The sequence below is a fragment of the Patella vulgata genome, chromosome 2 (genome assembly GCF_932274485.2).
Source record: "Patella vulgata chromosome 2, xgPatVulg1.2, whole genome shotgun sequence".
NCBI lineage: Eukaryota > Metazoa > Mollusca > Gastropoda > Patellidae > Patella > Patella vulgata.
Window position 1 is genome coordinate 49,343,388 of NC_065880.2, and position 13,820 is coordinate 49,357,207.

Here is a 13,820-nt window from a genome sequence, read left to right on the forward strand (position 1 = left end):
TTATTTGTGAAATTGTTACTTCAAAGCTACATATTTTATAATTTAGCAGAATGTCAATTAATGATTGGACACACAGATTTTGTGGAGGGAGGTAGTGTACACATATTTGCTACAAACAAGATGTATTTAGCTTAAAGTAGCTAAGTCTCTTTAACTCAGTATCATCCAAAGTCTTCGACATTGAAAACACAAATTATTTGTCAATTTATATCAACATGTTGTGTCTTCGACATTTGAAAATACGAATTATTTGTCAATTTATATCAACATTGATGTTGTGATCTTACTGGGAAAAGATGGGCTTCTGATATCCAATATTTAAGACAAAATAAACATTTACCATTGGTACACAAATCGTGTACCATAATGTGTTTCATTTGAAGAACAAGGTTGGACATATTCCACCAGTTATGTCAAACGGTGACGACATATTATCTGGAGAGCATGCGCAATAAATACTATACTAATACTATGTAGACTGGAATAACCAGACTCTAGAGATTGCCATTCGATTGAGACTTCTGGCGTATTTTGCAGAACATAACTGATTTGAAATTAGAGTAGAAACAGCTCCTTTGACGCCCATGGATCTGTGTTTTTCTATTATCTTGTTTATTATTTATAAATACATGTACTCTCTGATAATGTTCTGATTAAATTATGTAGAGATTTTTATTTGATTTTAAATTGAGCTTTCAAAAAACAATTTTGCATTAAGACTCTTGCACTTACATGTAGTACAAATCCAGAAAGATATGTGAAAGCCTGTTTGACAATCATACCTGTCCATTTTGATAGCTTGATTAGTATTGAATTGGCCATTCCCTTATCAACCTGGACGTTTTATGGTGATTAATTTATTATAGCTAGATGCTGATTATTGAATCTAGTGATTTCTATAGTAGTAATGATATTAATACCAGACAAGGCCTTCACGTATAAACTATGGTGCTAGATCAAGGTAGTAATTTCCTTCTAATATTATGCTCATTACTTTAATGTGGTCAATACTGGTCATATATCTGTCACCTGTGATGTGGATTGCTTGTATCATTTAAATGATGAAACTTGTTGATAATCACCTCCAGGGATATGCCCTTTTAAAACAATGAGCAGAGGTGTTGTTTTGTTGGTACTGTCAAAATTGGAATATGATCATAACACAATTTCACACATGTATTACCTTTTCACAGTTTTAATCTTGTGACATTGCAGTGGCAGGGGATGACTTATTGTCTTACTAGTTCAGTAGTTGTGTCCGATATTCAGGTTAAAAAAAAAATTATCTTCATAAATCAATATTTTCAAGTAAAAGGGCTATCATACCTTAGGATTCACATCAATACACGTGGGTAGTGACATCAGACCTTATAAATTCATATAACCTGATCACACGATTGCAGACGAGACTCATTAGAAATTCTGGAACAATTTTTGACTTACATGTAATCTGTAACACAGCAGAAAAGGAGGGTGTTAAACTCCATTTCATAGTGTATGGTTGTACATGTACAAATGGTGAAATTGTTGGTTAGATTACAGTATGTCATTATTACCTGTGGCTGATATGCTATTAATGTGCATAAACCTTGTGGAAATTTCTAAAAAATCGACAAAGTAGAAATATTGATTGGCATACTTTCCTCAAAGTTATGTGTTGTATAACCGGGAATGTTATTATTAGAACTACATGTATTGCAGAGAAAATAGCGATGGTGGAAGTTTACTAAAAGTTTAGTCTAGACACTTTATAAATTGGATAATATTAGGATGACTATTGTAAGAAAAGGTAATGTACTTTTAATACCAAATAAAGGTCTGTGGAAGGAATGAACTGTTTATTTCATGTAAATTTGAATTATACTGTTTGCTTAAATTGTTAGAATCATGAATATAAAGCCTACTGAATTATGTAGGATACTTCTGCATAGTGAAATACATACTATGCCACTGTCTAGTAAACATGTACAAGTTCATGTGAACATTAATTATGTTTATTTTATAATTCCATACACATAGTACCAGAAAAGGGTGTTTTTTAAAATAAAAATCTCAAATTTTATAAGACTGTAAAAAAAAAAAAAAGGGCCAACATGTGGTAAACTTTACCCTGACAGATTCTAGCATTTTGGGGGTACATTCATTTGTTTGTCTGATAGAGATGATTGGAGGAGGATTTACCTAAAATCGGCAGGCATTATAAGATCTGTACATGTATAGACTTTTCCAAGCTCTGCAATTTTTATACCTTTCCACAATGGTGCGAGATAATGTAGTTAAATGGTGAGGCCTGCCTAGTTTAAACACACAAGTGTATCAGGTGATAACATTGATCTTTATGCACATTGTAATGCTAGTTGCAGTGTTGGCTATATTTATATCTTTACAAGATTTCTGCATTGATAACTAGTGATAACTTTCTTGAGCAGTTTAGATCAAGAATATTAAGGCTGTGCTTACGAAAACTAAGCACTGGAATGCATACATAGAGAATCTCTTACCAGTCTTTTTTGATATAAAAAAGACGAGTAGGAGATTTTATTTATCACCCAATCCCTTCTTACATGCACAAATAGATAAATATAATTCTTTGCTGTAGATTTCACTTTTACTGAACATAACGGCGTAGTGATACATCATTTTTTGACAGCAATTCAACCATTGCAAAGTCCTTTATATTGGCCCAGTGTTTCCATCAAGATCAATTGAATAACAATAGTTCATTTTTTTAAAAAAAAAAGTTACTTTTAATAAGAAATGAATTGTTCTTTGAAAATAAAAAAAAGTAGTTCCTTTTCAACTGACCAATCAAATTCATGAAAAGCGATATCTCCTAAGGAGATTATGAAATTTATCACACAAGCGATATCTACTTTAGAATGTATTATTGGGTGATAAATGTATTGCATAACATGGTGTACATGCCAGAAAAGAGGTTAAATACAGAGAAAGACCATATATAATCAAATTCAAAAGTAGTTTTATTATAAAACAGTATTCAACTTAAATCAGTCAATTGAATTTTCAATCAGAGCATTGACCTGGTCAATAAAAACACATTATGATAAAAGTTATTTATTGCAATATGGTTGTTTGTGAAATGGTAGCAATACACATACCGGTAGATACAATCTATGGATGGTGAAATGTATCAAGTGCTCCAGGTTAAAATAATTACAAAGAAAAGATTATGGCCATCTGTTGTCTATTTCTTCATAAATTATTTTGTAAACTTGTCTTGGGGCTAAGGTGTTTAGAAGATCAATGAACAAATAGCTTGATTTAAATTGTAGATGAATAATAGAAATTCAAATGTTTGTCTCCTAATAATTATTATTAACATCACTTCTATTATGTACCATTGTACTATATGAAATCAGATTTAACAAATTTACCAAAGATGACTATCTCTTGCAAAAATTGTACCATGATCAGGCATGGAAATAATGACTAGAACCTGACATTTTAAACTTCATGACGGACATATATACAAAATATCAATAAAAAGACTGAAAAAAGACGTGTGTACATGTATGTGTAACACATATTGATAGGTGGTAGGCCTACCTATGGTGGCTGATTGGTATCATGTCGTAATGTCGTGATGTCGCCTTTCATAACGCGACAACCCGACATCACAACATTTCTACCCGACATTACGACAACCCGACACCACGACATTTTTACCCGACATCACAACATTTTTACCCGACATTAAGACACTAAAAATGTCGTAATGTCGGGTAAAAATGTTGTGATGTCGGGTAAAAATGTCGTGGTGTCGGGTTGTTGTGATGTCGGGTTGTCGCGTTATATCTTGACCATGTTGTACATCTCTACATTGCTTATTATGTAGAAAAATTATGAAATAAATCAATAAATCACAAATATTGATAATAAAAACAATTACATTGTAGTTAGCCCAAAACCTTTTGGAATGAATAATTTGATTGTTTACATAAATGTCTGATATGCGTAGGTTTGTTGTTTTAAGAGTAAATAAGTATTGTTTAGATAATGAGTTTTCTATGTTATTCCTCCTCTGTAGACACTCTGATACTTGGATATTTGAATGTAACTAAAAACCTATCATAGTGAATAGCAATGTAAATAAGTGTGATGTAGATTGACCACATCAACAGTAGGGTGGGGAAGAGTGTGGTATGTCTGGTATTTATCACAATAACCTGTCTGTATCATATTCTTCATCACTAGTATTATATACCTACATTGTTACGGTTGCTTGAGTATAAGATTACACCAGAAGCTACTGTGCAAGAAGAAGGTGTGTATATATAGTAGAAATGAGTTACGATTTATGATATTATTACTGTGTAGACAAAATGAATGAAATTTATCCAGGTCATGTGTGGCTGTATTTTTTCTAAATATATTATATACCGTATAATACATCATTTATTGTAATCAAATGACTTACACAATAAAAGCCCTGGAACACAATCCCATATAATTACCATAAATTAAGGTCTGATTTTATTTTGAAAATGTGTGGTAAAAGAAGTGTTCTAGGGCCTACGCATGTGAGTAATGATTAGCTTTTTATACTTTTTGAAGTGGTTTACTGATTACTTACATGTAGACAGAGTCTAATGTTTATTGCTACCATACCTTACTCATATTTATAAACGTTTCTTACCTGAATTGTCAAGCTAGTGATTAATTGATTGCCAGTCGGTAGAGTCATTTGAAAAATCATGTGAACTTATGACGTCATGCTTGTTATTAATATTGATGATATAGTTATTAATGTGATTCTGGGATTAATACGAGAGTTCTAGTAGTAATGTGTACAGTGTGAAGGATTAGTTGATATTATGTACATACCAAAGGTGTATTTACATGGAAAACTTGAAGATTCTGGTGAGGATGTTTGTTATGTTACTGTAGATACCATTTACACATGTTACATAAGAAGAAATACTTGTATTTATAATGTAATAGTATGGTTTATATAATTGATAATCTTACATATCCTTATTAAAGATACAGGTACCTACATATATGTAGATGTTATATTTATATAATAATTAATACATGCGTCACTCCATTTTTACACCTGTTATCAGTGGTATTGATTTTTATCTACATGTAGTTCTTGTTCTGGCCATGAATAACAACACTGCTGTATTAGTTTAAGAACATCAAAGGAACTGAGGTACCATTAAGTTTTTATAGCAATCAATATTCAGGAAACATCTAGTTCATCTGAATGGTACATGTACATAGTACATGAAATATATTGATTTTGTTATTTTTAGGGGTTGTACACTATGAAATTATGAATGTATAAACCTTTTGATTATAATATTATTTGGCAATATTAATCTGATTTTCAAACCTTATTTAGATTTCTATCCAGATTTTCCGGCACAGTTCCCCCTTGTCAGTGATGCAGGACGGTGGTCCTGACAAGGACAGCTGTGTAGTCGTTCGGATGGGACGAAAACCGAGGTCCCGTGTAGACATTGGCGTGCACGTAAAGAAAACCTTGACAGTTGGAATTCGATGTAAGAGTAGGCTGTAGTGCCGCTGTCCAGGCAAATATCCCTCATAGCACACTGTATGGCATATGCCCGTCTTCATTAGCCCTGTTTGGATCAGAACAGTAGGACGTTAAACCCCATTTCATTTCATTTCTTATTTATATTACGATACAGAATTTTTCTGTTTTTGAAATTAGGAAGTAAGCTTACACTTAAATAGCTACATGTACATGGTGACAGTAAACCCTTTCCTGCCATGCTAGACTTGCCCTAGTCAGATGAATTATATAATTATACTAGTATTATAGATATTTTTTGTATTTTCACAATTTTGTTTCTTACTTTTTTCATAATTTAGTAATTTAGGAAAGATGGGCCGGTGTAAAAATTATGGGTTGTTTGCAAAATGATCTCAAGATCCCCAATCAATTGAAACAGTATTATTTGCAATACTATTAATTAAGTCTTTTTATCAATATTCACATGACTATACTCTCCAGTATATCATCATGTAGAAGCCTAAGAATGTTCATTTTAGTGTTCTTAAAATTGTAGGTATTGAGATAGTACATTGTGATGCTTATATATTGATCTGACATGTAATAGATTAGCATTCACCACACCTTTTATGGGATGTTTATTGCAGTTTAGAACTGGTAGATAATTGACTATCCAACAGTTTTATTGATGCACTAGCCACTACTTTGCCATACATGTTCACGAAGAGAGGTTAAAATACCATCCTGTTAATCATATACTAAACAGCAAAACAAACATCAGTACGATTTCAAAATCAGAGAGGCACTTCAATCAAATCATTCTAGAAAACGACTTACTAAATGGATCAAAGCAATTTTTTTGTGGACAGTGTATGTTGACACATTAGTTATTAATTCATCATAATTCCAAGACATTACTAGAAGGTTTAGGGTCTGTACACAGTCTATACATTAGTGTCCACCGCGAGTGTCAATAACAGCAGCGCAGCATCTGTACATGGAGTGGACCAGACGATTGATGAACGCCATTGGCACCTGAAACCACACTCTCAGAAAAGCCTGGCGCAATCCATCGACTGTTTGGTCTCAGTATGACGTTATTAAGTCTCCTCTGAATTTCATCCCAAGGATGTTCACTTGGGTTTAAGTCCAAACTAAGGGCTGGCAAGTGCATAACGCTGACACCGTTCTGCTGTAGAAAGTCCCAAGTAACTCTGGCAGTGTGGGCACAGGCATTGTCATGCTAGAAAACGTTCCAATGACATGCGAAATGTGGTATGACGTGGGGTCTGAGAGCTTGATCGATGTAGCACACTGCTGTTACATGTATGCTGCCTCCTCTCCCTGGACCAAGATTTTGGAATACCACAGGACCCACTCTCCGGTTCATGCTGATTCCACCCCAAACCATTATGCTTGGACCTTCCGAAGCCTGTAGATGGTCCGAACATTGACCTGGAAGTGTTTGGCAACAGCTTGGGAAGTGTGGCCAGCGTTGAGTCTTTCAAGCGCCTGGCTTCTCTGACTCAACCAGGTATGGGGGTGCATTTTATAGTGCTGGTCCAGGTGAACAGCACATGTAGCATGAGTTACATGGAGAACACATTACCATCCCAGAAGTCAGGTTTTGTTTTTGAGAACATTTCCTAGGTTCAATTCTGTGTTTGGGAAGGAGCCTTATTGCTCGGGTGAAGTTGGTCAGAAATATACAATAAAAACATTTGGCAAGTTTTATGCAATGGGTCTATTCAGAGTAACATACCAATCTGACGTTTCTTTTGCTGCTCAGTATATATCGTAGATTAAACCTTACATTAGCAGCAGGGGGGTTGGATATCTGAATGGTTAGCATGTGCACGATGTATCATAAGGTCTGTCATTGAATCAACTGGTGTGGTTTCGATTCCCGGTTGTACATGGCCTGTCCAACCTCGTGGGTTTTCTCTGGATCCTCTGGTTTTATTGTTGTAATAAAATTGAACCATGTGTTAGTCTCGAAATGACCTAGCTTGTGTTGAGTGGATTTTACTCCATTTCTCTCTGCCATATTAGCAGCATGTCATTACTGTTATCGGCACAGAATAAGATGGAACTAATGCAATGATTGAAAATTTAGTTATTAATTAACAGCTAAATTTTTATCAGAAAGTAAATGTTAACATTATTGAGGTGATACTTTCTTATGAAAGTCCTGAACTAAATGTACATATACTCTTCAAAAAAAGTAGGGGATATTGAAATGCAAATACCTATGCAGGTTGTGATATGATAAATAGTTATGGGCACTTGACTTGCTTTGAGAGTATGTTCACAGATGAAGAACTTATCGCCCCAACAGAACCACTGAGCTGCATGTGCAACACACAATAGCGCCATACACGTGGGAGGGGTTCATTGTCAAATTTGACACTTCAAGGAAGGGTTGATGAAAACTGCCGCGTGCTGGTTTATCCTATCCATGTTTGGTTTCCCATCGGTTCTTGCATAAGATTTACTGTTTAGTGTATCTTTGCTTTAGTGTGTTACGTTTAATTTGCAATGAGACGTTTTCATCATGATGAACGTCTACGTGCTATTGGCATGCTTCAAATGGTTTCTACACAGCGAGCAGTAGCCAGCATGCTTAATGTCTCACAGACTGTGGAAACAGTACCAACAAACACAATGCTGATGATAGACCTTGTTCAGGTCGTCCTAGAGCCACTACACAAGCCTAGGATCGATACATTCATACACAAGTCCTGCGAAATCGAGGACAAACGGCCAATCAGCTTTCTGTAAACTTGTACCAAGTTACAGGAATTCGAGTTACACCCCAAACTATTAGAAATCGGCTACATGCAGCCCATTTGCATGCACAACCGCGTGTTGTGCCTCCATTAACTCACCAGTACATGGCGAACAGGCGTCAGTGGTGTAGGCAGCGTAGAAATTGGGTTAATCGTCAATGAGCGTGTGTAATGTTTTTAGATGAGTCCAGATTTACTCTGGATTTCACCGATAGGCGTGGGTCTGTTACGGTGTGGGGAGGAATCACCATGACTGGCAGAACGAACTTACATTTTGTTCAAAGAAGGGTCACTGGTGTGTACTATCGTGACCACATCCTGGCACCGATAGTTCTGCCCTTTGCTAAATGTGCAGGTCCAAGTTTCATCTTTCAAGATGATAATGCCCGTGCCCACCGCGTTCGTGTCGTGAATGACTACCTCCAGCGTCAGCACATTGTCCATATGCCTTGTCCAGCCATGAGTCCTAAACCTTTCCCCTATAGAGCATGTCCGGGACATGACCGGGAGATGTGTTCGTCGACCTCAATGTCAACCGACAGCACTGCAAGAATTGGCAGTGGCACTGCAAGAGGAGTGGGTCAGATTGCCCCAAATCGTGATTGGACGGTTGATAAGGAGCATGCCACAACGAATTGCTGAATGTCTGAGGATTGGTGGAGCAATTACTCATTATTAAGACAAAAATCAAAAACCTCCATTTTCACTTTTGACAGTATCTCTTTGCGAGTGCAATGGAGCTGCCCATATGAACTGTTTATGTTCATGTGTAGGCAATTGGCCTGTTATTAACATACACTGGTTACCTCTAATAAAAACAGCAGTGCATTTCCGCAGTTTTGTATTGTTTCTGAATATCCCCTACTTTTTTTTTGAAGAGTATATATGGTCTTTTCATTACTGTATTTTATTATGGTGATCTGAATTTTTTTTACACACAGTACATGGAAGTTTATCATTTGAACTAACATACACTAGAGCTTGGGTTCACAACCTTTGGGTCGTGTCCCCCGCGGGGGTAGCGGGGCACTTTTCATGGGGTCATGGCGGACAACTCTGAAACTTTTGAAAAAATGCTATGTTTTCATGAAAAGCACATAATTCTCTGCTCTTGGAACATTATCAATCGTCTTTCCTCTCACTCTCACAATTTGTTTCCTCTGTCTCTCATTACATCATTTTGATCTGAAAAGCACATTTCTTATGGAAACTGGGAGAGCTTTTTTAGGGGACCGGTTTTTTTTCAATTTGTTGATGAAGCCGAAGAGGAGCTTTTTTCTGCCTTTCATTGCCGGTTTGAGTGAATGATGGGGATACATGATATTTGGTTTAAAATAAACTGCTCAATCAAGAAATATTGCTCATAATCTGTAAAAATAAATTGTCTGTAAAAGTATGTTACATCAAGGTCATTCATTCTCTCTTGTTTGTTTTACAACTTAAAGATTTTATCTGTACATGTAACTCTTGAGATAATGCCAATATATGTGATGTTTAATGGAGGGAATAGGAAAACCATTAAATTAACAATGATTAATAGTTACTCAAAAGTTAAGATATAATAATATGCTATTCAAAAAAAGTAGGGGATATTTGATTTTTAAGTGTTATTAAAGTCACCTAATGAAACTGACGAAGAAACAAATGACAAAATGAAATGAAGTTCACATTCATCGATTTATTCCAAATGATCGTTAGACTAAGTAAGGCACAGACTGACCATTATAAGGGTAAAATGATACCCGGGGTCAAACAGCAAAGTTACCACAGCATCACAACCAAGTCAGTAACGGGTAAATCCTCCTCTGTTTGCCAAACAAGCATTGATCCGACGTGGCATACTCCTAATGAGACGTCTAAGGTCATTTTGGTCCAGATTGTCCCATTCCTGTTGCAACACAGCAGCAAGTTCTTGGACATTGGCAGGACGTTGTTGACGTTGACGTAACCTCTGTCCAAGCATGTCTGGGACATGCTCGATGGGGGAGAGGTGGTGATGTTCTGTTGTTGGAGGTAACCTGTAACGATCCTGGCCCTGTGACATCTTGCGTTGTCATCCTGGAAGATGAAACGGCAGCCATGATGTCGTGCGAACGGCACAACATGGACTGCCAAGATGTTATCCCGGTAGTACTGGCCTGTAACACGCAACAACATGTAAAGCCGTTCTTCCAGCAACAGTGATGCCTCCCCACACCATAACAGAACCACCCCCAAATCGATCATGTCTGATGACGTTAACGTCTTGGAAGCGCTCGTTTCGACGACGCCACACCCTCCTACGTCTGTCCAAAAAATCAACAGTGAACCTTGACTCATCTGAAAACATCACATTGCTCCAGCGTCGATTATCCCAGTGTTGACGATCCCTACACCAACGACGTCTTGCCTGAATGTGATGATCTCTCAAACAAGGGATCACGCGAGGACGTCGGGCGCGAAGGTGACCCCTATGCAGTCGATTCCGAATCGTCTGGCCACTCACTCTCACACCAGTGTCTGTTTGAAGACGAGCGCTGATCTGATTTGCTGTGATGACACGATTTCTCAAGGCCAAGGTACGGATAAATCGATCCTGGGCTTGAGTTGTCGCCCTTGGTCGACCTGAGCGTGGTCTGTCCTGTACAGATTGTGTATCACGGTATCTGGACCATAGCCTGCTTATGACAGACTGAGAAACATTCATCGTCCGCGCCACAATCGCCTGTGTTGTGCCGATCTGTAGCATGCCAAGGGCACGTAACCTTTCATTTTGGGTAAGCCGACGCATATCAAAATTTGTTTTCTGGTCACTAAAACAATTAAACTGATGTTTCCACCCTGGAATTCAATGCCACAATGACTGTAACATTCAAAGTCAGAGTCGTGCAAATCTTGGGTTGGACCCCCATGATGATCCCAAGCATCACCTGCATTCCATGCGGTAGCTATTGGTGCGTTTTGGCGTCACATGTAACTGGAAATGTTTCTTCTGTTAGGTTCTATAGTGACGTTTTTCGTAGTCATTTGCATATTTTAGTATTATGCCCCCAAAATCAAATATCCCCTACTTTTTTTGAATAGTATATATAAAGTTAAATTTACTGAATGAACATAGATATTTTGTTATTGTTGGTTTATTTGAATCAGTCAAGCTGTATATAATGATTAGTATTGATCATTGGGTGTCTACGTGGATTTCTTGCCAACTACAATAATAGCATAACAGCTGTACAGTTCAGCATTGAACTAAGTCACTTCCATCAGGTTTTGATCACATTAAAAAGACGCAAATGGTCAAGTGATGATATTTTCGAAGGGTGTTTAATGTTTACTCAAGAGATGGTCCCTTTAGGACTACTAGTAGTTACAGAGTACTAACACCATCATGTCAATGACCAATTGACACAATGACATACAAGCATCTTTATGACGTCCCTGAGATTAAGTTTTCGATTGCAAAGGACAGTTACGGTAGTGAGAACACCTTTGGATTTATCATGTAAGCTGTTCATTTATTACTGAAAACACAGTTATCCAATGATACACAAAAAACAACTATTTTAAATTGTAAAACCTGTTGTTATCGATGTAAAAGGAAATTAAACTTTGAATCATTTGAGGACTGATAATATCAAAATTCAAATAAATTAAGTTGTAGCATACAAATTTTCCACACTGATATTTAATATCAGTAGTACTATCATTATTATATGGTATCCTGAATTATTCAGAATTAACATGCATGCAGTGCATGAGTGCCCTTTGAAATTAAAGTGGAGAATGAATCGATTTATACACTTGCATCACTTTGTAAATTATATTTGAATTACTTCAATATGATATTCATGAAAAAAGAGTGTAATAATACCGGTGAAATGTGTAATGCTGTAATTTTAATTCTTTTTTTTTTCTGATCTATGTCCATACATGTTGCATTTTTTTTTTTTGCGTTTTGTGATCTGTTTAGTATGGATGTACATAAATTATGAGACAACCCATTTTAAACTTAGTACAAAAACAGCTTTTGCATTTTGTGTACAGGTATAACATAGCCATAGTAATATTTTATTATCAGGTTTTATTTGTAAACTGTCAGAATCATTGATAAAGTATTTTTAACACTGGTCATTTAAACATCCCACAATTGTTATAAGCTATACAGTTACTGTAATTGCCTACTTCTCAGCGAAATAAATTAGCCTATGATTTCAATGACATTATATAAAGGAAAATGAATGAATTGTACTAATTGTAGCGGAAAGTGGGCAGTAAACATAAGTATGTCACAAGATTTTTAAGTGATATTTTACTCTCATTGGTTCAAATAGATTTTCAGCATGTCTTCTTATTAGCTAACGAATGTAACAGAATATGAAGTTAATATTGTAAAATAGTCAGTTTTATCAGATGTGTTAACTTTACTCACTTCCTCAAAGGGTTAGATTAAATATTACTGATGATAAGAAGTCATGGTATGAGATACATAGGGTCGCTTATATAAACTTGTTTATTTACTACTTAATAAGCTTATTTATTGAGCAGAGGTAAACATTGGTACATGTATAAGAACATCCTCACCAAAAATTATTTGTTGGCTTCATTATTTTACATGAATGAATAGAATGCACAGCTGTTTCTGGCTTAAACAGATTTATGGAAAGTATGTTCCATCAGTGTTTAACTTTAATATATTGAAATATATTATGTAAATATAGACAACCTTCCTTGGACAATTTAGCTTTTGTAGGCATATGTTTCATTGCCTTTACTTTATCAGTTACTGGTTTTAGTGTTAATGTTTTAAACATTTTTTATTCTATTTTCAGTCCCCTCACAAGTCAATGATAGTGGACGACCGCCAACACTAATAACACCTAATTTAGATTCTCCATTAAGTCAAGTGTCCAGCGAAGACCTAGATTTTACCTCACCAGATGGACCTAGCAAAACTAACCCTGGTAATCCTAGACCAGAAAATAAAATGGATACTAGTATAGGATCAGTAGGTGATAGATCAGTCAGATCTATGGACAGTGATAGTTTAGGACCAGGTGGAGATGCTGGTTCTCCCAGACGTGCCAAAACAATGCGAACAGAAACAGATATTATGAAATTATCTGCCATGTCAGGAGATGGTTATACCGATAGTCTTTCAAGCAGTCGTCCTGCTTCTGCTGCCAGCTCCAGAAGTCCATACAAAGAAAAAGGTAGGCAGATTTAATTATTTTATGAAATTGTGTAAAATTACTGGACTGTATCTTGATGTACGAGGTAATACATTATCAACTTATGTAAAAATGTATTCTAAACTACAAACACAGGATACTGAGTAAAACAAACTATTTATAGTAATTAGCATCAGGTTTTATTACATACTGGGTACCAGTACATTATATATTGTACATACACTCTTGGGTACAAGAAAACCTGACATTACTTACACGTACCTTTCACCAGTTTACAACAATAATAACATTGTATGTCTATATGTCCCTTGATGATTTTGAAAAATCTTATGGAGTCTCTAAATTGCAAATTTATATCTT

At 35.9% G+C, this 13,820-nt stretch overlaps 1 protein-coding gene across 12 annotated transcripts in view; it reads left to right on the forward strand.

The window, feature by feature from the left end:
- The window catches only part of LOC126812485 (ensconsin), a 45,686-nt gene that overhangs the window by 5,327 nt on the left and 26,539 nt on the right, over positions 1–13,820 (forward strand). For 4 of the 12 annotated variants that reach the window (XM_050538895.2, XM_050538897.2, XM_050538898.2 and 1 more), the window contains exons 1-2: positions 11,586–11,773; positions 13,101–13,481. In XM_050538895.2, the coding sequence (XP_050394852.1) occupies positions 11,701–11,773; positions 13,101–13,481 (454 nt within the window). In that variant the 5' untranslated portion in view covers positions 11,586–11,700. Of the gene's footprint in view, positions 1–1,669; positions 1,790–11,583; positions 11,774–13,100; positions 13,482–13,820 lie in introns of those variants that run through there. The other 8 variants (XM_050538894.2, XM_050538900.2, XM_050538901.2 and 5 more) reach the window with 6 other exon arrangements.